Source organism: Triturus cristatus, chromosome 1_1 (assembly GCF_964204655.1).
Source record: "Triturus cristatus chromosome 1_1, aTriCri1.1, whole genome shotgun sequence".
Lineage (NCBI taxonomy): Eukaryota > Metazoa > Chordata > Amphibia > Caudata > Salamandridae > Triturus > Triturus cristatus.
In genome coordinates this window covers 181,148,391-181,174,140 of record NC_140579.1, presented here as the reverse complement: position 1 = coordinate 181,174,140, position 25,750 = coordinate 181,148,391, and the positions used below count along the sequence as shown (strand labels likewise).

General features: G+C 52.2%; 1 protein-coding gene across 1 annotated transcript in view; it reads right to left on the bottom strand.

Moving 5' to 3' along the window:
- The window catches only part of IPO4 (importin 4), a 3,494,625-nt gene that overhangs the window by 1,473,578 nt on the left and 1,995,297 nt on the right, over positions 1-25,750 (bottom strand). The window contains exon 16 of the mRNA XM_085624107.1: positions 9,335-9,448. Within this exon, the coding sequence (XP_085480233.1) occupies positions 9,335-9,448 (114 nt within the window). The remainder of the gene's footprint in view (positions 1-9,334; positions 9,449-25,750) is intronic.

Here is a 25,750-nt window from a genome sequence, read left to right as displayed (position 1 = left end):
AAGGTCGCTGTCTCGAAGGAGATGTTGATGGCTTTCCAGAGATAGTTGCGATGGTGGTGCTGGCTTTGTTGAAGATGTGGTGTGGGCATGGGTCTGACGGAGATCCGCAGTGGATGGTGTTCATGATTTTGATGGTGTCATCGTTTATGTTGGTCCAGGCGAGCAGGGGGTCGGTGCGAATGGTGGCCCTGGGGATGGAGGTCTCGGTGGTTGTCGGGGCGGTCGTGACGTTGAGGCTGTCGTGGATGTCAGCGGTCTTGCGATGGTAGAAGGTGGCTAGGGAGTCGCACAGGTCTTGCGAAGGTGGGATGTCAGTGTTGGAGCTGGGGTTGGAGAGTTCCTTCACGATGTTGAAGAGCTCTTTGCCGTTGTGTGCATTGTTGTCTAGGCGGTCTTTAAAGGAGGCTCTTTTGGCGGATCTGATGAGGTGGTGGTGTCTGCGGGTGGCGTTCTTGTGGGCTGCGTGTCTGGTGTCTGTTCACGGTGCCATTTCTTCTCTAGCTTTCGGCAGGTTTGCTTGGAGGCCTGGAGGTCTTCAGTGAAACAGCTGGCTTTCTTGCTGGTGTGTCTGTTGGAGAGTTTCTTGAACGGGGCGAGGGTGTTGGTGCAGTCGTCGATCTATTGTCTGAGGTTGCGGGCGGCGGTGTCCGGGTCAGCAGGTGGGCGAGGGTGGTGGTTAGCTTGTCTTCGATGACTTTGCACCAGCAGCGACGGGGGATCTGTTGGGTGTGGTGGTGCGTGGTAGGTTTCCAGCAGGTGAAGTGAATGCAGCGATGGTCGGTCCAATGGAGTTTGGTGGTGTGGTTGAAGGAGACGTGGGAGCTTGCAGAGAAGATGGGGTCAAGCGTGTGACCGGGGTGGGCGTTGTGACTGTAGGAGAGTAGGGTCTGCTTTCCATGTTCACCCCCACTTTTTGCTTTTGCTTCACTGGTTTTCGACTTAGATGTGGCTGTGGGTCTGCCAATCAGACCCACAGCCCAGCTGTTCTCTCTCTAAATTTATACTATGTACTTTAGGTGCATAATCCAATTGGTTAGGATCACCATATTGACCCTGTATAGTGTACCTTGGGTACCCAGGGCATAGGTGTACCCTAGGCCTACCAGGGGCTGCAGCATGTATTATGCCACCCCTGGCCTGGCCTTCCATTATGACACAACTGGCTGATCACTCAGCTGGGGCAAGGTCGTGTAATTACCCCTTGCTTAGGTGTAGTATTCCTATACCTAACTTACATATAGACACATGTGTACCTATCAGCCACTCCTATGGCAGGCCTTAACAATCCTGGAGGCAGAGTGCTTGGTAACATGTGAGATGGTGCTCTAGCATGAGCTGAGCCTGTCTGCAGCTTTCGGAACCATGTCCTTATAGCTGTTCTATGATATAGCCTACCATATACTCTTAAAGTGCCTTATAACCTTAAACGGTTATGGTAACTATGGTTTGGCTTTATCAAAACATGTCGTGTAAGGTGTCTAACACTGTGGAATAATACCCCCATACCATTTCTGGCCATGAGGATATTATTCCTCCCTTCTAGAGGGAGAAGACATATTGAAACCTACTTACCCGGTTAAAGTTAACCAGAGCCCCAGCATCACAAAATGGATGCTGCTGCCACAGACACAAGTCTGACCTCCTGCTGCGGGGAGTCCTTCCAGCGAGGAAGGCTTGGACAATAGGTTTCCTGCCTTGGGAGGTGCGAGCACCACCCCAGACAGGACTTAGTGTATTGGGGCAGGGAGGGATGAAAGAAACTAGACACTGCCTGGGGCACACAAGGTGTCCCATGCATAGTCCAGTTCAAACCGGCGCTGGGGCACTCCAGCCCCAGCTCTGGCGCGAAACTGGACAAAGGAAAGGGGGTGTAACCACTCCCCTTCCTGGTCCCACCCATAGGAGGGACCTTGCAGGTAGCCCAGCCCACTAGCCCAGTATATCAGTAGGTAGCTAAGCCCTGTTAAATTAGATTAACCTGAATCTGCAACTTGAACAGAAACTCTGGACCTTCGACATTCGACCTCAGGAAGAAGACTGAAGAAATCTCCCTTGTGGCCAAGGAGTGACCACCCTGGGCAACCAGGCACCATCCAGCGACCGCTGCTTGCTTTGCGACTGATCCTACGAGGGACGACTGCAGAGACTGACCAGCGCCGAGACTTCCAGACACCTCTGACCCAGATCCACATCTGCAGCGAAGCTGAGACCCGTGGAGGCGACGAGGGACGTGGGACCGACGACTTGGGAAAAGTGGCTAGTAACTGACTAGCGCGACTTCTGAGGCTTCCTCGAGGCTGTGCTTGGGGAATTGAGAAGCCCCCATCCCGAGCACCATCTGCAAAGAAGATCAGCTCCCCACACTTCACGTGTTCTGCGTGGGGCCCTTCTGCACCTGAGCTGCTCGACGTGTTGTCCGGTTGCTGGCCCGTTGGCTAGTGACCTCTGCGACGACGAACCTTTGTTTTCATCTTGCTGGTCCGGCTCCTCCAGACTGGCACCCGCTCCTCTGTGAAAGAGAAGCACCCCAGACCTTCCTGGTCTGCACCAGAAGCAAGTCCTCCATTCTGCGTGGGTTCCGCTTGCCAAGGCTTGTTGGGTCCTAACTCGACATCGACGCCGCCGACAGCAAGAGCCTTTGTGGGACAGCTCACCTCCTGGTCCTGGTCATCCTCGACGCCTCCTGGTACCCGTGGCTGCTGCGACAAGCTTCACCTCTTCACCTGCATCTTCACGACATCGCCTGGTTCCTTCCTGGTTCCTTCCCAGCTCCTGGCTGGTGACCTAGACTCTGTCCCTTTTGCTTGCAGGTATCCTTCCTTCTTGATTCCATCCTTGGAATCCACCGGACACTCTTCACTGACTACCTGTCAGCAACTTTCCTTCAGGCATTCATAGGCGTCCACGACGAAACCCGACGCAAGTTCACACCTATGCACCCGCAGCCCGTGGGCTAGGTAACTTGAGTACTTCGGTGCTCACAAGGGTAGTGACTATCCTGGAGTATCCTCGTGGAGTGTGGGGGGCTGATCTTCGGTGCAGATGGTGCTTGGGGTTGGGGCTTCTCAATCCCCGGTGCACAACTTCGAGGGTGCCTCAGAAGCTGCACTGGAAGATACTCGCCACTTTTCCCAGGTAGCCGGTCCCACGTCTCTCGTCGCCTTCACGGATCTCAGCTCGGCTGTGGATGTGGATCAGGGTCGGAGAAGTCTGGAAGTCAAGGCTCTGGTCGGGCTCTGCAGTCGGTCCCTCGTAGAACTTCAGCAAAGCAGAGGGTAGTCTCTTGATGGTGCCTGTTTGCACAGGGTAGCCACTCCTTGGCCACAAGGGAGATTCTTCAGTCTTCTTCTTTCGTCGAATGTCGAAGGTCCAGAGTTTCCGTTCAAGTTGCAGGTTCAGGATAATCTAATCTCCTGGGGCCCAGCTACCACTCTTATACTAATCTGGGGGGCTGGGTTGCCTGCTAGGTCACGCCTTATGGGTGGGACCTGGGAGGGGGGTGGTTACACCCCCTTCCCTTTGTCCAGTTTCGCGCCAGGACTGGGGCTGGAGTGCCCCAGCACCGGTTTGAACTGGACTATGCACGGGACACCTTGTGTGCCCCAGGCATGTCTCATTCTTTTCATCCCTCCCTGCCCAACTACACTAAGGCCTGTCTGGGGTGGTGCTCGCACCTCCCAAGGCAGGAAACCTATTGTCCAAGCCTCCCTTGCCGGGATCACTCCCAGCAGCAGGAGGTCAGACTTGTGTCTGTGGCAGCAGCATCCATTTTGTGATGCTGGGGCTCTGGTTAACTTTAACCGGGTAAGTAGGTTACAACATGTCTTCTCCCTCTAGAAGGGAGGGATAATATCCTCATCCCCAGAAATGGGATGGGGGTATTATTCCAAAGTGTTAGACACCTTACACGACATGTTTTGATAAAGCCAAACCATAGTTACCATAACCGTTTAAGATTATAAGGCACTTTAAGAGTATATGGTAGGCTATATCATAGAACAGCTATAAGGACATGGTTCCGAAAGCTGCAGACAGGCTCAGCTCATGCTAGAGCACCATCTCACATGTTACCAAGCACTCTGCCTCCAGGATTGTTAAGGCCTGCCATAGGAGTGGCTGATAGGTACACATGTGTCTATATGTAAGTTAGGTATAGGAATACTACACCTAAGCAAGGGGTGATTACACGACCTTGCCCCAGCTGAGTGATCAACCAGTTGTGTCATAATGGAAGGCCAGGCCAGGCCAGGGGTGGCATAATACATGCTGCAGCCCCTGGTAGGCCTAGGGTACACCTATGCCCTGGGTACCTAAGGTACACTGTACACGGGCCAATAAGGTGATCCTATCCAAATGGGTTATGCACCTAAAGTACATAGTATCAATTTAGAGAGAGAACAGCAGGGCTGTGGGTCTGATTAGCAGGCCCACAGCCACATCTAAGTCGAAAACCAGTAAAGCAAAAGCAAAAAGTGGGGGTGAACATAGAAAGCAGACCCTACTCTCCTACAAGTGTTCCTGTGGACGATGGCGATTCCTCCTCCTACTCCGCTGGTACGGTCCCTGCGGGTGATCTTGTAGCTGTCCAGGATGGCTATGGCGATGTCGGGTGCCGAGGAGGGGTTCAGCCAGGTCTCCGTCAGGAAGGGAGGTTGAGTCGAGTAGGTCCCAGAGTTCAACGGCGTGTTTGCAGGCAGAGCAGGTGTTGAGAAGGATGCATCTGAGGTGGTTGGGTTCTTTCCCGCTGGGTGGATTTGCGGTTCGGAGGCTGGTGAAGCTGCAGTTCCGGCAGGTGAAGGGTCCTTGCGTGGTGTTTCGGGGCAGCCAGGAAGCAGGTGTATGCTTGTCCAATGTTGAGTGTGTGGAGGGTGTTTGCATTGTAGCAGTGTCGTGCGTCGTGGCATTTGCGGGGGCAAGGGGTTCTGGCGCTGGGCGCAGTCCAGGCGCGGCCAATAAAAAGCAGAAATAAAAGCAGAAACAGATGGCAGCACAGTCAAAACGAGACAATACAATTACAGAGCAACCTCGAACTCGCGTTGGGCACCAGCAGCGAGCTGGGGGGGCGGTCACAACAGGTGCTGTTGCGGCGGCGTGGGGAGCGACCTGGCCGAGAGCAGGGTCAAGGGTCGCTACTTTCACCACACAGCGGCCGCCATATAAGGGGAGGTGGGAGGGAGGAACAGCTGGGAGGCGGGAGCGGGGCAGCGAATGGGCGAGCTGGGGGCAGGGGCGCAAGGATGCAGCGGCGGGAAAAAAACAGGTGAGGAACGGCAGAGGGAACAGAAGGTAAAAAGGGCACAGACTCACCGGGGGGGACAAAAGGGAATAAAGCAATAACGGATGGCAGAAACAGTTCAGCTGGGAGGCAGGCGGCGGGAACCAAAAGGGGGAGGAACGGCAGAGGGAACAGAAGGTAAACAGGGCACAGAATCACAGGGGGGACAAAAGGCAATAAAGCAATAACAGATGGCAGAAAAAGTAAGAAATAGTACAGACAAGATTTGAATCCAGGCATCCCCATGCACCATATTCTATCGCTTTGGGGTACGCAATCTTGCCCTACACACACGGGGGGCTTCACAAACTATGGTACATTGTTGGTATGGAGCGCATACAAGCCACTCTGACGCAATCTGTGGCTTCCTTCAACACTATCTGGCACCCTATACTTTCCCTTCTAGCGTTGGAATTCAACTAAACCACTTGCCCGAAATATCTGCGCCTCACTGACACTTCGACACCAGAAGACGCCCCAGAAAGAGAAAAGTGGCAGTTCACACAAATATCCCACAATGGCAGGATGTTGGCACACCGGTTCGGGGGGGGGGGGGGGGGGGGGGGGGAATACTTTCGTTATTTCCTTGGTTCACCGAACGTTGATAACTGGCTACCTTCTTGCACCCGTGGACATTCGCCATCCAGACTAATTCTTGCTGATGGGCAATATTATAAGGAGGCAGGGTTGGTACTGGGGGCAGCCTTTATTGTTTCTAAACGGGAATGTATGGAACCTGTACTGTACATGTTTCAATGCCAAAATTTAATAAACAAAGTTAAACTTAAAAAGGGTAGTCAAAAAGTGACTAAGGTACGTGCTCCAACGGGATCTGCGCTTGCTGGCGCGGAAAAAGAAAGAACTGGCGTCAGTGCGCATGGGTGGCGCCTAAGTAGTCTCTGTGACGTCATCTCGGCACTTACGATGCCAGCGACGGACGCGGAGCCGCACGACGCCACCTACTGACGTGCAGGGGTACTGCTAGCAAAAATTTGCGGATACAGTCTGACGCCTGGGGATTATTCTAAAATAAGGAATCTATCACTAACGGGTCTCTTTCAGATACCCAACCCGATGCCGGATTCGGCGTCAGGTGACGCCGGATTCGGCGTCAGGTGACGCCGGTCCGGCTCCGTGTCCATGTCGGGATGGAGGCCGGGGTCGACGACGGCCGGATAGCCAACCGGCACCGAACACGGTAGTGGTGCCGATCCGGATCCCGGCCTAGATCCAAGCGGGGCCTGCGGTGCCAGTGCCGGCGGCAGCGAAGACCTAGGCCCCCCAACCGACTCCGCAGGGCCGAAGGCGGGCCAGCGGCATCGGTCCGCCCCAAGATGGCATGCATCACCTCGTAGAACGTACGAAGCTGGGCGGGAGTCGCTCCGGGTCCCGGAAAGGGAGGAAAACTCAGAGTCGTCCCTTCAGGCTCCGCGCGCGGAGCCGCATGAGTAGCACCACCCGCGTGCCTCGTCCAATTGGCCGTACGAGAAGTCGAAGAGCGACGATGCTTCTTCGACGACTTCTTATGCTTCGACTTACATGACCCCGAGTGCGAAGACTTCGATGATTTGGAACCAGACTGGTGGCGGCTCCACTACCGGTCCCTCGACTGCCCACTCGACCAGGACCTCGAACGGCGCGGAGCAGACTGTCGGCATTCAAGCAGTTTTCGGGACGGCTCCCATAAAGCCTTTGGCGCCATCGATTGACAGTCTGAGCACGACTCGGGTCGTGGTCGCGCTCCAGGCAAAAGAGGCACACGTGGGGCAGATCCATTACCGACATCAGTCGGTTGCAGGAACCGCAGGCCGTGAAACCGGACATCCCTCGTGCACCCGCTCGGAGTCGAAGATTTGAAACAAGAATAAGTCAAGAAAAACTTAGTGAAAAATTGACTGAGGTACAGCTCTTCCCGGATCTGCGCTGGCTGGCGCGGAAAAAAAAGAACTGACGTCAGTGTGCGAGGGCGGTGTCTAAGTAGCTGCCGCAACGTCATCCCGGCGACCACGCCGCCGACAACTGACGTGGAGCAGACCGGTGCCACCTTCCGACGTGCAAAGGTACTGCTGACAAAAAAACTTTACGTATACAGTCTGACACCTGGGGGTAATTCTAAGGTAATGAATCTATAACTAATGTGTTTCTTTCAGATATAAAGTCCAAGAATATCTAATGCATTGGCGGCACAAACAGTCATTGCCGACAGTGGAAAAGCATTTCCCAATGTTATCTAAGTGCCAGCCAGCTCTATCAGGTAGTGTTGAGATGGACGTGGATGAATTCTTGGTTCGACTTTTAACTGCTTGTGTTACTACAGAATTTGGTTTTGGATGAGCTATCAGGCATGCTCGTAAGTTTTCTGGTGCTTTATATCTTTTATCTAATACAGATAAAACCGCTACTACAGCTGGGTTATTCATTATGTTAACACCTTCCTCCCAAATAAAAATTACTATTAGGATTTCCTTAACTCATTTTTAGCAGGTTCTTCAAAGACCTATAAAAAACAATCTGACTGCTTAATAGTTGATGGTAATTGAAACCTTTTCATGGCTCTTTCTATCAAATTGTGAAATCCTCCAATGTCATTAGTTGTAGAATCCACTAGTTGCAGTTGGAGAACCCACCGGTTGTGGTAAAGGCGGAGATGGTACTGGAATTAGGTAATCATCCCATTCATTTAGTGTTGATTGTCAGGGATTCACTTTCTCCCTATCTTCATCCAAGGAGACTGCCCCACCCGTAGGCGACACTGCAATGTTCAAAGTTGGTGTTCTCTTGGGTGTCAGATGGGTAGGAAAACCACGCGGCGTGAGGTTATATATCTGAGGGGATTGCAGAGGAGCATTGGCTGTGATGGATATTCAGCCTTCGTAGGTTCCATAAACCTCTTGTAATAGTCTTACAGCATACCGTGGAGGTCTTATACTAAAGTTATTGGCACTTCAACCATGCTCTCTTGAAGCTGATGGTCACCATAATGTTGGAATAGGTCCATGTATTGTGCAGGTTTCTCTATATAATATTGTCATCCTGAGGAATAATACATTCCTCTTCATCTTCATCCTTCTGCTTAACATTCAGTTCAGCAGGAATATAGACCGTTCCAAATGGCCCTTCATCATCTGAATTCTCTTCATCTAGTAAGTGGTTTGGCAGGAGAAGAGAAACTTCGCTTGGGGAGGTATTTTAAAGATACAGATTTATTTTTTCCTCCGTCAACAATCCAACAGTAGTCCAACGGAGACCTCTTTCCCGTCGCAGAGAGCGTACTTGATTGCTTCTTCATCAAAAGTGTAATCATCGTCGGTGTCGTCATTGCCATGATTGTCATCAACAGTGTCATGATCATTGACGTAGTTGCCTGTGTGGATGTCAACGTCATCAGTGTTCATGTCAACAACATTGTTGATAACAATTTTGAGGTTGGTTTACCAATTTAACAAGTTGCACTAGGTCTGAAAAGTGCTTTCTTTGTTAATTCTGACATTCGGAGTAGTCAGATATTGGCATGTAAAGGTTAGAACTGTCTTTCCTGATGAATAAGCCTCCTATAATGCGAAATATTGGTAATAAACTGAGCAGAGCTCAGAGAGACTTCTATCACATGAAGTGCAGACATGAAGAGCAGTAGAAAATCTGAGGGTATGAAGCCTCTAAAGGGAGTGTTCTAGAGGGTGCTGTCACCTGATTGGGTGACGTTTGGTTCTTAATAAATAAATGTGGATAGGTTACTAAAGTGAATGTTTTCTAACCATTATAGGCTGTGTGTATTATACTGTACTGCTCTTGTAAATAACAGTGGGATTCCCACTTCGACAATAGAGAATGATTCAACCATGTGAATCTATGAAAGATCCAATACTGGAGAACAAAGAACAGTTTCTTCTGCAGAACCTCAAAAACAATGTATCCTTTGCCTCCAAGATTACATAAGTGATTAATGGCCAATACTGTACATAGTATATAATTAACATCATGTTTCTCCTAAGCACAACACCCAAATATCTAGGGAACAGAATAATCAACATGATCTTCATTACACACACCCATCCTTACCCAGAGATTGTATCTGGATAGGCCGCAATTCATCTTGAGTATTAACAAGATAACCCTTCAAGTGCTCAATGAGTGCTGGAAAGTATGGCAAGAGCAGATCCTCAGCTGCATTGGCTGCAAAGAGAAAAAAATAATCACATTTTGCCACCTATTAAATACTTTCTGCTGAAGAAAATTCACATTTGCCAACAAGTGATAAAAAGACTGTAAATACTTTTGACATGGAGAACTTCAGAACAGAAGTCTATTCTTCACATCAATGATTACCATTATGTGCTAATTCCCAAACACAGTTGACCAACACTGTACATAACCCTAGAAGGCCTCAAATATTCCTTAGTTGGGGTTCATTTTACTGAAATGTACAAGTTACCATGTATCTGGTAGAGACGATTCTAGCCGCAGATTCCTTAACGTAGAATTATCCCCAGGCTCGAGACTGGACCCGGAAACATTTCTTGCCCCGCCTCTCCACCCGCCAGGGACCGGCACCTCGCGACTCCACCCCGATGTCCTCCGCGGGCATGACATCAGCGAGGTCACATAAGCCCCACCCCGGAGCGCTGATGTCAGTTTGCTTCGGAGAACTTTTCTGCGTCACAACGCGGAGCCATCACAACAAAACTGTGGAGAGCATGGGAACAGTGTGCAAAAACCAGAGAAACAAAAAGAGTGAGAAAAGATGAGCAACAACACCAGGTGGCACAGAGTCGCCAGGAGGCTACAACAGGAAAGCCAAAGCAGGAAAAGAGCAGACCACCTGTAGGAAGGTGGATATCGGACTATGGTTACCTCCAACTTTTTGCCTAGTGTCTAGCTGGTTTTTCGACTTAGTTGGCCTGAGATCCTGCCATTCAGGGTCTCAGGCTGTCTGCTCTCTCTTTAAAATGGACTCCATGTACCCTAGGTACATACCCAATTGGTAAGGATCACCTTATTGGACCCTGTACAGTGTACCCTAGGTACCCAGGGCATAGGTGTACCCTAGGCCTACCAGGGGCTGCAGCATGTATTATGCCACCCCTGGCCTGGCCTTCCAATCAGACACAACTGGCTGATCACTCAGCTGGGGCAAGGTCGTGTAATCACCCCTTGCTTAGATATAGTATACCTATATCTACCCTTAAAATAGACACATGTGTACCTGTGAGCCACTCCTATGGCAGGCCTTAACAATCCTGGAGGCTGAGTGCTTGGTAACATGTGAGATGGTGCTCTAGCATGAGCTGACCCTGTCTGCAGCTTTCGGAACCATGTCCTTATAGCTGTTCTATGATATAGCCTACCATATACTCTTAAAGTGCCTTATAATCTTAAACGGTTATGGTAACTATGGTTTGGCTTTATCAAAACATGTTGTGTAAGGTGTCTAACACTTTGCAATATTACCCCCATACCATTTCTGGTGATGAGGATATTATTCCTCCCTTCTAGAGGGAGAGACATGTTAAAATCCTACTTTGCTGTTTAACTCTCACCAGAAGCCTAAAATGGATGCTGCTGCCACAGACACGAGACTGACCTCCTGCTGCTGGGAGCCCTCCCAGCCAGGGAGGCCTGGACAATAGGTTTCCTGCTTGGGGAGGTGCTAGCACCTCCCCAGACAGACTTTAGTGTATTGGGGCAGGGAGGGCTGAAAGGAATGAGACATGCCTGGGGCACACAAGGTGTTCCATGCATAGTCCAGTTCAAACCGGTGCTGGGGCACTCCAGCCCCAGCTCTGGCGCGAAACTGGACAAAGGAAAGGGGGTGTAGCCACTCCCCTTCCTGGTCCTACCCATAGGAGGGACCTTGCAGGTAGTCCAGCCCACTAGCCCAGTATATTAGTAGCTAGTTGGGACCTGCTAGATTACATTAACCTGAATCTGCAACTTGAACAGAAACTCTGGACCTTCGACATTCGACCTCAGGAAGAAGAAGAAATCTCCCTTGTGGCCAAGGAGTGACCACCCTGGGCAACCAGGCACCATCCAGCGACCGCTGCTTGCTTTGCGACTGAATCCTACGAGGGACGACTGCAGAGACTGACCAGCGCCGAGACTTCCAGACACCTCTGAACCAGATCCATATCTCCAGCGAAGCTGAGACCCGTGGAGGCGGCGAGGGACGTGGGACTGGCGACTTGGGAAAAGTGGCTAGTAACTGACTAGCGCGACTTCTGAGGCTTCCTCGAGGCTGTGCTTGGGGAATTGAGAAGCCCCACTCCCGAGCACCATCTGCAAAGAAGATCAGCTCCCCACACTTCACGTGTTCTGCGTGGGGCCCTTCTGCACCTGTGTTGCTCGACGTGTTGTCCGGTTGCTGGCCCGTTGGCTGGTAGCCTCCGTGACGACGAACCTTTACTTTCAACTTGCTGGTCCGGCTCCTCCAGACTGGCACCCGCTCCTGTGTGAAAGAGAAGCACCCCAGACCTTCCTGGTCTGCACCAGAAGCAAGTCCTCCATCCTGCGTGGGTTCCGCTTGCCAAGGCTTGTTGGGTCCTGACTCGACTTCGACGTCGCCGACAGCAAGAGCCTTCGTGGGACAGCTCACCTCCTGGTCCTGGTCGTCCTCGACGTCTCCTGATACCCGTGGCTGCTGCGACAAGCTTCACCTCTTCACCTGCATCTTCACAACATCGCCTAGTTCCTTCCTGGTTCCTTCCCGGCTCCTGGCTGGTGACCTAGACTCTGTCCCTTCTGCTTGCAGGTTCCTTCCTTCTTGATCCCCAACTTGGGATCCACCGGACACTCTTCACTGACTGCCTATCAGCAACTTTCCTTCAGGCATCCATAGAAGTCCACGACGAAACCCGACACAAGTTCACACCTATGCACCCGCAGCCCGTGGGCTAGGTAACTTGGGTACTTCGGTGCTCACAAGGGTATTGACTATCCTAGGGTCTAGTTTCCGAGTCTCGACTTTCTAGCTATACCAGAAGTGTCCTAAAACTGCTTATTTCTAACTGCTAGTCATTCTATCGACTTTTAAGCATTACGCGTGAGTGTTTCCACTCTGCACCTGAATCCCATGGGCCTCCCACTTCCTAACTGTTGGTAGTATAATGTAGCCCCAGCGATTCCCTAGGCCTATCCTGTGTTCGTGACAGTGGTCCTTATACCACTTACTTAGTATATGGTTTGCGTGGCCCCTAGGGCCTAACTGTATTACTTACCTGTGTGACTTAATGTATGCTTAAATAAGACTGTGTTGTACTTACCTCGAATCTCATAAAGAGTGCTGAGGGTTTGCCTAGAATAAATACATTCTATTTTTATATATAATCTGTTGTGGTGTCCTTTCATTTGGTATTCAAGGGATTACATATGGTATAACTACATATGGTATAACAGCTGGCTTCACATGCAATTCAGAGTTTAGCCTAAGACTGCTCTTGTCCATACTACCACTATGATAGCTGGTCTATAAGGTTGACTTTACAACCAATCACCATAAGGGTTGTTTGGACTGATACAAGGTGTACACTAGAATTAGTGACATCATATATCAGGCCAACTTCTCACACCACCTATGAGGAACAACTGTGCAAGCCAAGCAGCAGCACCAAGCAACACAAAAGTACCAAAAGACCACATCAGTAAAGCCACAGAAGGGAAGCATAAAGTACTCCTCCGCAGAAACAACGTGTAAGCCAAGGCGAGAGCCAGGCTGGAGGCACAAGCAGTGGAAGCGCTGTAAGAGAAGGAGAGAGAAACTGCCACTGTAGGAGAGTGGCATCGACTGCATTGTTGCCCCCAACTTTTTGCTGATGTTTTCACTGTTTTCTGACCCTAGCCAGGCTGTGGCCCTGCTATCCAGGACCCCAGCCTATCTGCTTCCTCCCTAAACTGATGTGAGTACCCTAGGTACATCCCAATTGAATACTGAGGACACCCTATCAGCCCCTTGTAGATGGTACCCTAGGTACCCAGGGCATGGGTCCCTCAGAGGCCTACCAGGGGCTGCAGCACTTATTGTGCCACCCCTGGGACAGCCATACAAACTGACACCACCAGACCACTACTGTAGTCTGGGTAAGGTGGTGCTTGCACCCCTTACAGGGATATAGGTATCCGTTATCCCACCTAATACAACACATATATCCTCATAGGTCACCCCTAAGGCAGGCCTTGCTAATCCTACAAGGCAGGGTGCTGAGATATGTGTGAGGGGGAACCCCTACCTGAGTAGGGCCCCTCTGCAACCTTCGTAAAACTATTGCTGGGTTGTTTGTAGTGCAGCCATACCATATACTCTTAACCGCATTTTAAGTAATCGCGATAGCGTGATAACTTGAGAGTGGCTGCACAGAACCATGTCGTGTTTGGTGTCAAACATGTAGGAATCATACCCCCAATCCAACCATGGGAGTGAGGGCATGATTCCCCCCTGCTAGAGGGGCGATATGGTAAAAGCGGCAGATTTTAGACACCAATTTAAAAGTGCACACGTAGTACAAAATGGATGCTACCCGCCACCCACACGACTCTGGCTGCCTTTTGCTGGGCAGAACTCCAGCCACGGCAGCTGGACAATAGGGATCTTGTTGCAGGGAGGTGCTCCCACCTCCCCAGACAGACTATGTGGATTGGAACTGGGTGGGTGCACCATAGGATGTCTTTCAGACTTTCACGTAGGCTTCTCCAGTGCCTACTCCTGCATGCACCGCCTCAAACCGGTTCAGGGGCATCCTGTCCCCTGCCCAGGCGGGAAACCACACAAAGGGGAGAGGGTGTAGCCACCCTTTCCTGCCTGAACTCTCATTGGTGGGCTCTGATCTGGACACTCCCCTAATCCTTGGATAAAGGTGAATACAGGGTCCCCAGAGCCTCAGATTATTCTTGGACTTCACAGACTTGAACCTGCGACTTGCTGCCGCACAGCTAAATGAAGAAATCTCCCTTGTGGTAAAGGAGTTACCCCCCTGCTTGGACGGCACCTGAAACACTGCAAGTGACCCGGTTGGAACTCCGCTGCTCCTACGGGCAACGAAGACTTCTGCCTACTTTGAGGTGGGTTTCCAGGCATCCCAGAGGCCAGTGAGTGTGCACAGCAAAGCTCAGCACCATGGACCCCGTGTGTGCCGAGATCCCCAATACCCCAGGACACCGGCCACCTCTTGCACAGCACACGACCCCGACCAGTGGGGAAGTTGTGCTTTGGCCCATTATTGAGCCAACCTCTCAGCATCATCTGTGCCAAAGATCGACGCCCTAGCCCGCTCCGGCGACCCGTGGGCGCATCTTTACGCACGCCAAATTGCTGCCTCCCGCGGTCCCATGTCTCTCGACTGGTGGGCCCTAGCGGAGGTCAATCTTCACTTTAAAGGGCTCCCCTGCTTGCTCCAGGCCTGCTCTACAGTCTCCTCGCTGGAGACCTTGCTCAGACCTCGTGGGTCTGCACCAGTAGCTGTTTTGTGATTCTTGCGTGGGTTGCGGTTGCCAAGGTTTAGTGGATCCAATCCGGACACTAACACCGCAGCGACCCTCATCCTTCGTGGGACAGTCGCCCTCCAGAAGCTGGCCTTCCTTGAAGCCTCCTGGACCCCATGGCTGACGATCCAAGATACTTATCTTCCACCTGGAAGCACCCGACATTGAAGGGCTCTTTCGCCTGAGCCCCCTGGTCACTGTGCCGTGACCCAGACTCTGTCCCCTCTGCTTTCAGGTCCTTACCTTCAAGATCTACATCTTCAATCTGCACGACATCGACAATGCTTCACGCCAGCAGCAGTTCTTCACCTTTTTCCATTGAAAACTAGATCGTGACCCGACATCGAAAACGACCTATGCACCCGGCTTCCCTGGGGCAGGTAACAGTGGTACCTCGGTACTGTCGTGGGTGTGGGCCCTCCAAAAGCTTAACTCTAAGCTGCTGAACTTGAACTCCTGCTAGAAGTGTTTTAATTCTAGCAATTTCCAACCGCGACATTCTCCATAGGGTTTAATAGAGATCCCGACAGTAGTTTATACCACTGCACGCGTCTCCCGTGGGCCCCCTTCCTCACTACCTTGGGTGGTTTCTTAAGGGGCCAGCAACCCTAAGTGCCCTAGGCATTGTCTGTAGAATTGTCGTGGTTCTTATACCACTTTTTTAATATATGGTTTGGTCCCCCCCTGGGGCCCTATGATTCCTGTGCTGTTTATTGTAACTATCAATGCTTGTTTGAATTTTATCTTTACCTCCAGTTTCATAAAGAGACTAGTGGGATTATTCTTAGAATAAATACATATATTTTATATATATATACCTGTGTGGACTACTCTTTCATTTGGTTATTCAAGAGGTTATCTATGGTAAAACAATAAGTTTAACACTCCTTCAAGACTTAGCCTGAAGGCTGCTCTCCACAGCTACCACTAGGATAGCTTTCTTTAAAGGTTGTCTTTTAACCTATCACCATAAGAGTCGAATTGGACTGGTGCAAGGTGTCCCCTATAACTATTGCACAGCAAAGGCCAGGTCAACTTCTCACAGCCACCATAGACCACACAGCAAAGGGCCACAATCCCGGCACAGAGGAGCAACAGCAATCCACTCCCAGACTACACAGTCAAGGAGGGCCAGGGTCTCTGAAAGGAGTAGGGGGCCAAGGACAGGCAAAATAACCCCCAGCGTAGAAGACCGCAAGGGGATCAGGAATTGCAATAACAAAGGGAAAAGAGCAAAAGCAGGCCCCTACACTGGAGAGAGCCCAGCTGGAGGGAAGCCCGACAGGCAGAAAACAAAAATGACCCCCCACAGAAGACAAGCCACCCAGAGGAAGGTGAGTGCATAAAACCAAGCTGAGGGTCCTCGCAGAACGGGGAGGAAGGGCGGGTGGTGAAGAAATCTGCAGCTAGAAACGTATCTACCAGATACATCATTACCAAAGGTAAGTAACTTTTACATCTGATAGAGACTACTAGCCGCAGATTCCTTAACGTAGAATAGATACCCTAGCCATACCCAGAAGAGAGGAGGGCCTGCGAGAGAGCCTCTCCACCAGAAGAGACAAGGGCCCCAGTAGAGGGCATGGCACAAGACCCAGAAAGAAAGGCCAGGATATCCAAGCCCAACACCCCGCAGGGGCAGACAGCATCCCAAAAATCTCAAGGAACACAAGGGCCACCCCGAACCCAGTGAGAAGAGGAAGAGCCAGAGGCAGGGCCTACCGACAGAAACATATGCACAGGGACAGAAAAGAGCCGAAAACACAGAGGCCGCAAGCAGCGGACAAGGCCGGAACGGCACCACCGCCAACAGCACAGGCGGAAGAAGAAAAGCACCGTAGTGTGCAGCCATAGCGGAACCAGAGGCAGGGGCGCAAGGAAACACAGCAAGAGCACAATTGTGGAGCGGAACAAGCAGTCCAGCAAGGGCACGCGCCACCAGCAACAGGCAACACCACGGAACAGCGTACCCAGGAAAAGGCAGACGCCAGCCAAAGGCAGAGGCCAGGGAGGACCAGGACACACCCAAAGGAAGGGGCAGGGCCAGAGACACACACGCACAGACCCCCGAAGAAGTGGAGGAACCGGCAGAAAATAAGAGAGAGAGAGACGAAGGAAGGGCCCAAGCCAGCCATCAGACACAGGCCAAGGAAAGCCAACCCTCTGGAGCATCAGGCAGAGGACCATGCCAAAACACAGGACCAAAGAGCGGAACCGCCACAACACGATGCCGCAGAAAGCAGGCCAGACCGGCCGAACGACATGGCGACAAGGAGGAGGACAGACCGAGTGCAAGCCGAACCAAGATAATTGGCAAGAAAATCGCACCTGAGACATACCGTGATGCCACGGAGAGCAAGGGACCCGAAAGGGTGACCACACCTCCCCAGCACATGACATAGCTATGTAATAGCTACAAGTACCCCACATAGGGTAGGTTATGTCCCAAAAACCATGGGAACACCTCTTAGGAAAAACTTTCCACAGCAGAGGACAAAACAAAGACCTGCAGAAAAAAAAACAGACTGCTTATCAAGCAGCCAATAAGGAAGAAACAGAAGACCCAATCTCAAGGCCTACCAGGCTTACCAACAGCCAAAACCACAAGACAACAAAGGGCCGGACCAGCAGTCAACAGCACCAAGGGCTCAACAAAAGGACCCTAAGGCACAACAACCGTACAGAATACACAACCTGGGCTACCCGTTACAAGGCCCCAGGAAAACAACGGGAGAACACCTCCCAAAACACAGACCAACAGTCAGGTCACTGAGGTGGAGGAGGAGGAGGTGGAAGGCGAAGCCCCGCAAGAAACCTCTGAATGGCAGAATCCGCAGGGGCGTGAAACAACAGAGCGCCAGTACAGGGGAGGTCAATTAGCCGTTGGCGACGAAGCCGAGCGAAGAATGAATGCTGCCAGCTCTCGGCCATCCAACACATGGTGCCGCAGGCACCCTCCTGAGAAGCGGAAGACAGAAGGGACTTTGCTGAGTCCCATAAGGAAGAAGTGGCTCTGGCCAACACACAAAGACTGTTAAGGGCCCGCAAAGCAGCACTGGAAGAGGCGAAGATGTTGCGCCCCCAGGAATAAAACCAGCGGGCCTCCCGCGACTGGGGAGACAAAATTGATGGCAAGGAGGGAAAGGCAGTCTGTAAAAGAGGGTCCCTGGTAGAAGGATGGAGGAAAAGACAGACAGGATCATGCGGAGCAAGCCGGTGGCGGTGCAGAAGAGGCTGGGGCACCGGGTCCCCCGTGGCATTGTGGAGAGCAGCCTCGAAGGGCAGAAGCAGCTACCTTGCACCAGAGCCCTGATGCAGTACCTCCAGCAGATGATCAGTGAGGAAATGGGAAGCTGGATCGCCCATACGCAAGATTCCCGCAGCCGTGGAAACAGCCCGAGCGAAGGCAGCACTCGCCTCCGTAGGGCCCCGCAGCAGGGAAAGCAGCTCCTCCGTGGCCCAACCGGAGGAAGGAAAGGCCAAGCTCAAAAAGGGGGAGGGTGGACTGATGAATGGGGAACCTGAGGTGCCTCCGGCGAAGACTGTGGGCGCCGGGGACGGCGAAGAGCCGTCCTTAGAAGACGCCGGGGAAAAAGACACAACGCGGCGACCCGTCTCCGGAGAAGATGAAACAAACAGCTGCCAAACTCCTGGAGAAGAGGGGGTGTCCGAAGACGAATCAACGACCCGACGTCGGCCCAGCGCCGTAGAGTCTGCCACAGGCGTCAGGTCAAAGTCGACCGGCACCGAAGGGGACGCCGGAAAGACCTCCGCCACAACGCGCGGCGCGGGAGACCGGGGCTGGGTAGGAGCCGGGCGGCTAAGGAACGGCGCCAAAAAGGCGTCGACTCGACCTCCGTCGAGGCAGCCGCCTGCGTGGAGAGACGAGGGGGGCCCGGGGTCACACCCCGGCCCCGGCAACCTCCCGCGACTCCATAGGGACCCCCGCGGGGGTTTGCGGCGAGGCAGAGGCGCCGTTGTCCGAAGGAGGGAACCCTGAAGGGCCGCACCCCGACGGCACCACATCCTCCAAACCTGGATCCGAACCTGTCGGCGCCGGAACCGCCTCAGGAGTCCCCACACGCGGCAAGGGATCCGCAGACATCCCAGGAGAGGAGGAGGAAGAGCCAACGAGGCCTGCAAGGCCGCCGCATAGGCCTCCATCTGGGCTCTGGTCGCGACGCGCGGGGCCGCACCACCCGCAGAGAACCCACGCCCTCAACAGGCCGGGGACCAGTCCTCGGGGACAAACTGCGACACTTTCCAACAGGTGAGCGGTGCCCTTGCGGCCTGCGAGAAGGGCTATGTCGGAGACGGAAGCGGCAGTTCCTGAAGCAGTCCGCGGGGGACGGACACAGCGACAACGCCGGCCTGGACATGCGTACCGAAAGGATTTTCATCCTGCACTCCCGCCGGGACTTCGGCTTCATTTGCTGACACGCCTCGCAGTCCGTTGAGTCCTGGTGCTCCCCCAAACACCACATACAGATGGGGTGAGGTCCATTGACACATCTGGCACGCGCAAGACGAGCACGTCTTAAAACCCGAAGAACAAGTTACTTACCTTCGGTAACGATGTATCTGTAAGAAACATTAGTTAGTTACATTCCTCACCTTAGAATATCCCCAGGCGTCAGGCTGGATCCAGAAAGATTTTTGTAGCAATACCCCTTGCGCGTCGCTAGGCGTCGTCTGCGGCTCCGCGTCCGTTGTTGGCGTCGTGCGCCTGAATGACGTCGGAGTACTTAGATGCCGCACTCGCGCGCTGACGTCAGTTCTTGTACATAGCTTTCCGCGCCAGGAACGCAGAGCCATGCAAGAGACCGACACTGGTGCCAAAAAAGTCTAGGGGCCTGAAAAGGATAACCTTAACCCTAGATGTCAGTTCGCAGAAAGGTGAGGATGGGTGGGTCGGTGAGGAATCTAACTAACTAATGTTTCTTACAGATACATCGTTACCGAAGGTAAGTAACTTGTTCATCTGAAAGAAACACGTTAGTTAGATTCCTTACCTTAGAATAGATACCCCAGCAATACCAACCCCGTGGTGGGTCTGCGAACCAAGATCACACCAGAAAGCCCTGGAGAACAGAACGGCCAAAGAAGCCATCTCTCCGGACTTGGCTGTCCAGGTAATAGTGCTTGGCGAACGTGTGCAGTGAGGCCCACGTCACCGCCTGACAGATGTCCTGCAAGGGAACTCACCGTCCCAGGGCAGTAGTCGCCGCTGTGGCCCGGGTGGAATGGGCTCTCAGCCCAAGAGGAGGGTCCTTTTTCGCCAAGGAATAACACACCTTTATACACAATACGACCCACCGTGAGATGGTCCGCTTGTGTACAGCCCTCCCCTTCTTAGCACCTACGTACCCAACAAAAAGTTGGTCGTCCACCCGGAACTGTCTGGTGCGGTCCAAATAAAAGGACAGCGCACGTTTGGGGTCCAGACGGTGGAGCCTCTCTTCCTCTTGCGAAGGATGCGGAGGCGGAAAGAAGGTGGGCAATGTGACAGATTGCCCGATGTGAAAGGGGGTCACCACTTTTGGAAGAAAAGAAGGATGAGTCCGGAGGACAAACTTGTCCGGATGAACAGAAAGAAAAGAAGGGTTAGATGACAAAGCCTGGAGCTCACTCACCCGTCTAGCCGAGGTGATAGCTACCAGGAAAGCAGTCTTAAGAGTCAGAAGACGAAGGGGACAATTGTGAAGAGGCTCAAAGGGAGCGCACATCAGAAAGGTCAAGACAAGATTCAAATCCCACTGAGGCATTACGAAGGGGACAGGAGGTAACATGTGAGTAATTCCTTTAAGAAAACACGAAACAACAGGGGACTTGAAAAGAGAAGGCTGATCAGGAAGCCGTAAGAAAGCAGAGATTGCCGAAAGAAAACCTTTCAAGGTGCCAAGAGCAGAGCCCTGCTGGGCCAAAGAAAGAAGAAAGAGAAGAACCTCAGAGAGATGGGCGGAAAGGGGATCCACAGCCTTTGCTGTGCACCATGCCACAAATTTGTTCCACCTGCAGGCGTATAACGATTTTGTGGAGGGACGCCTGGCTGCCAGAATAACATTACAGACTTCAGGAGGCAAGTCAAATGGCATCAACTGCCGCCACTCAATCTCCACGCATGGAGGTGGAGGCTGGACAGGTTCGGGTGGAGGACCGTCCCCTGCTGCTGCGACAGAAGAGACAGTCGAATCGGGGGATCGATCGATAGACTGAGTAGCTCGGGATACCAGTATCTTCGTGCCCAATCCGGAGCCACAAGGATGACTTGGGCCCAGTCTCGCCTGATCTTCTTCAGCACTCTGGGCAGAAGTGGTATAGGCGGAAAGGCGTACAACAGACCGCAACTCCACTCACGAACTGCTGACATTGCGCGTTCTCTTCGGTGGCGAATAGATCTAACCAAGGCTATCCCCACTGCCGAAAGAGGCCTTACGCCACGTCCGAGTTAAGACGCCATTCGTGATCCATCATGCACCGGCGGCTGAGTTCGTCTGCCTTGGCGTTTAGAGAGCGCGCCAGGTGTTGAACCACCAGGGTGATGCCCTGATGTTCCAGCCATGTCAAGCGGTGCAGAGCCTCCTGACAAAGGGTCCACGACTCCACCCCGCCCTCTTTGTTGCAATACCACATGGCGGGGGTGTTGTCCGTGAACACCTGCACTACACTTCCCAAAACAGAGGGAAGGAATGCCTTCAGTGCAAGCCATATCGCCCGCAGCTCCAATAGGTTGATATGGAGCCGGGACTCCGCCGGAGACCAGAGACCTCTGATCTCCGCCTCTCCCATGTGGCTCCCCCATCCCAGGAGGGGCGCATCCGTCACTACTGTGTGGTCCGGTTGGGGAAGGGAGAGGGATCAGCCACTGACCCAATCGCGGTCCGTGAGCCACCACTGCAAGTGCCCTCTGAGATCAAGACATGGTCGGACAGGTTGCCCCGATGCTGGGCCCACTGAAACTTCAGTTCCCACTGCAGAGCCCGCATCCGCCACCTGGCGAGATGTACCAGCAGGATGCAGAAGGCCATCAGACCCAGAAGCCGCAGCACCAACCTGACCGAAAACCGGGATAAAGGCCGAAAGATCAGAATCAGAGCCTGAATATCCCGGACCCGCTGTTCCGGAGGGTAGGCCCGGAACTGCGCCGAATCTAGAACCGCTCCGATGAAGAGGAGCTTCTGGGAGGGTCTCAGGTGTGACTTCGGCACATTGATGGAGAACCCCAGCAAATGCAGGAGGTCGGCCGTAATCTGGAGGTGGGAGACGACTGCCTGGGGCGAGCCCGCCTTCAACAGCCAGTCGTCGAGATAGGGGAAGACTGGAACCCCCTGTAGGAAGGTGGATATCTGACTATGGTTACCCCCAACTTTTTGCCTAGTGTCTAGCTGGTTTTTCGACTTAGTTGGCCTGAGATCCTGCCATTCAGGGTCTCAGGCTGTCTGCTCTCTCTGTAAAATGGACTCCATGTACCCTAGGTACATACACAATTGGTAAGGATCACCTTATTGGACCCTGTACAGTGTACCCTAGGTACCCAGGGCATAGGTGTACCCTAGGCCTCCCAGGGGCTGCAGCATGTATTATGCCACCCCTGGTCTGGCCTTCCAATCAGACACAACTGGCTGATCCCTCAGCTGGGGCAAGGTCGTGTAATCACCCCTTGCTTAGATATAGTATGCCTATATCTACCCTTATATATAGACACATGTGTACCTATCAGTCACTCCTATGGCAGGCCTTAACAATCCTGGAGGCAGAGTGCTTGGTAACATGTGAGTTGGTGCTCTAGCATGAGCTGAGCCCGTCTGCAGCTTTCGGAACCATGTCCTTATAGCTGTTCTATGATATAGCCTACCATATACTCTTAAAGTGCCTTATAATCTTAAACGGTTATGGTAACTATGGTTTGGCTTTATCAAAACATGTCGTGTAAGGTGTCTAACACTTTGGAATAATACCCCCATACCATTTCTGGTGATGAGGATATTATTCCTCCCTTCTAGAGGGAGAGACATGTTAAAATCCTACTTTGCTGTTTAACTCTAACCAAAGCCTCAGCTTCACAAAATGGATGCTGCTGCCACAGACACAAGTCTGACCTCCTGCTGCTGGGAGTGATCCCAGCCAGGGAGGCCTGGACAATAGGTTTCCTGCTTGGGGAGGTGCTAGCACCTCCCCAGACAGCCTTTAGTGTATTGGGGCAGGGTGGGCTGAAAGGAATGAGACATGCCTGGGGCACACAAGGTGTTCCTTGCATAGTCCAGTTCAAACCGGCGCTGGGGCACTCCAGCCCCAGCTCTGGCGCGAAACTGGACAAAGGGAAGTGGGTGTAACCACCCCCTCCCAGGTCCCACCCATAAGGCGTGACCTAGCAGGTATCCCAGCCCCCCAGATTAGTATAAGAGTGGGAGTTGGGCCTCAAGACTTGAGATTATCCTGAACCTGCAAAACTGAACAGAAACTCTGGACCTTCGACATTCGACGAAAGAAGAAGACTGAAGAATCTCCCTTGTAGCCAAGGAGTGGCTACCCTGTGTAAACAGGCACCATCAAGTGACTACCCTTTGCTTTGTGAAACGTTCGACGAGGAACCGATTGCAGAGCCCGACCAGAGCCTTGATTTCCAGACTTCTCCGACCCTCATCCACATCTGCAGCAGAGCTGAGATCCGTGGAGGCGACGAGCGACGTGGGACCGGCTACCTGGGAAAAGTGGCTAGTAACTTACAGCGCAGCTTCTGAGGTACCCTCGAAGTTGTGCACCGGGGATTGAGAAGCCCCAACCCCAAGCACCATCTGCACCGAAGACCAGCCCCCCACACTCCACGAGTCCTGCGTGGGGCCCTTCAGCATTTTCCTGCTTGCCGCGTCTGTCCGGTTGCTTGCCCGCTGGCTAGTGGCCTTTGTGACGACGCTCCCTGAAATCTTCTGCGCTGGTTTGGCTCCTCCAGACTGGCTCCCGCTTCTCTGCAAAGAAGAAGCACCCCAGACCTTCCTGGTCTGCACCAGAAGCAAGTCCCTTGTTCTTCGTGGGTTCCGCTTGCCAAGGCTTGGTGAGTCCTAGTCCAACTTCGACGCCGCCGACAGCAAGAGCCTTCGTGGGACAGCTCGCCTCCTGGTCCTGGTCGTCCTCGACGCTTCCTGGTCCTCCTGGCTGCAGCGACAAGCTTCACCTTCACCTGCAACTCTTCACGACATCGCCTGGTTCCTTCCTGGTTCCACGTGGTCACTGGCTAGTGACCTTGACTCTGTCCCCTCTGCTTGCAGGTTTCTTCTCTTCTTGATCCCAGGCTTGGGATCCACCGGACACTCTCTCCTGACTGCCTGTCAGCATCTTTCTTCAGGCATCCATAGGAGTCGACGACGAAAACGACGCATCTTCACCCCTATGCACCCGCAGCCTGTGGGCTAGGTAACTTGGGTACTCCGGTGCTCATCAGGATAGTGACTATCCTAGTGTCTAGTTTTCAAGTCTCAACTTCCTAGCTACTCCGGAAGTGTCCTAAATCTATCTATTTCTAAACTGTAACATTGCTATTGACTTTTACGCATTACGCGTGAGTGTTTCCACTCTGCACACGAATCCCGTGGGCCTCCCACTTCCTAACTAACACTAGTGTAGTGTAGCCCCAGCGATTCCCTAGGCCTAGGCCTATTCTATTTCCGTGACAGTGGTTCTTATACCACTTCTTTAGTATATGGTTTGCGTGGCCCCTAGGGCCTAACTGTATTACTTACCTGTGTGACTTACTGTATGCATTAATAAGACTGTGTTGTACTTACCTCTAAACTCATAAAGAGTGCTGAGGGTTTGCTTAGAATAAATACACTTTATTTTATATATATATCTGTTGTGGTGTCCTTTCATTTGGTATTCAAGGGATTATATATGGTATCACAGCTGGCTTCACATGCCATTCAGAGTTTAGCCTAAGACTGCTCTTGTCCATGCTACCACTAGGATAGCTGGTCTATAAGGTTGACTTTACAACCAATCACCATAAGGGTATTTGGACTGATAGAAGGTGTACACTATAACTAGTGACATCATACATCAGGCCAACTTCTCACATTGGTGAGCAGCGGTTGGGATCTGAGCTTGCTGTTGTAATACCATTGTAATCTTGAGATACTAAATTGAAAGATCACACAGATATTGTCTAGGTACATATAACATAGATTATTATACTTAAGTCCTACTGGACTTTGTAGTTGTAGGTTGAAGGGAATAACACACCCTGACTACAACTACTAGAAAGGTTTAGTAGAAACAACTAGTGTAGGTAGGTGCACACACCACACCCTCACTAGATCATGCCTCTGGGAGAAGATCAAGTAGATGCTCTCTCAGGAGGGGCAGGTCTGCAGAAGACCCCCTCTAGGTATGATACCTTAACATTCCAGGAGATGAGACAATTGTGTACCTCCAGAGGAATAAAACAGGGTGCAAACCCTACCCTTAGACAGCTAGTGGAGCTTCTGGAGGCCTATGATGCTGAAAGAGCTGCCAGGGATGGTGCCATAGCTGTAGATGGGGGTCTACCCACCACAGATGAGTCAGATGGGACTTCAGAGGAAGAGGTAGACAGCCAGGGCCAAGCAGGAAGACTTAGCCAGGCTAACTTAAGTTTACATGGGAGTTTGCATGGGGTCCCCCCATACAGACCCACAAGTAGGCATTCACAGAGAAGCAGGAGGGACAGATCCCCTTCAAGGGAATCCATCCACTCCCATGTTTCTAGCATCTCTAATGCTTCCTCTCACAGGGGAATGACTTCACCTGAGAGAAAGGAGCATAAAGCCAGAATGAGGGAAGCTAATCTGAGGATTCAGAGGGAAGAAATTGCCCTTGCCAAGGAGAAGCTTGCACTGGCTAGAGAGCAAAAATTGTGTGGGTCAGAACCCACTGGTGGCAGCAACATTCCTAGAGATAGGGATAGGTCTTATGACCATAGAAACCTAAGCAAGATAGTCCCCCCATATCAGAATGGGGATGACATCCACA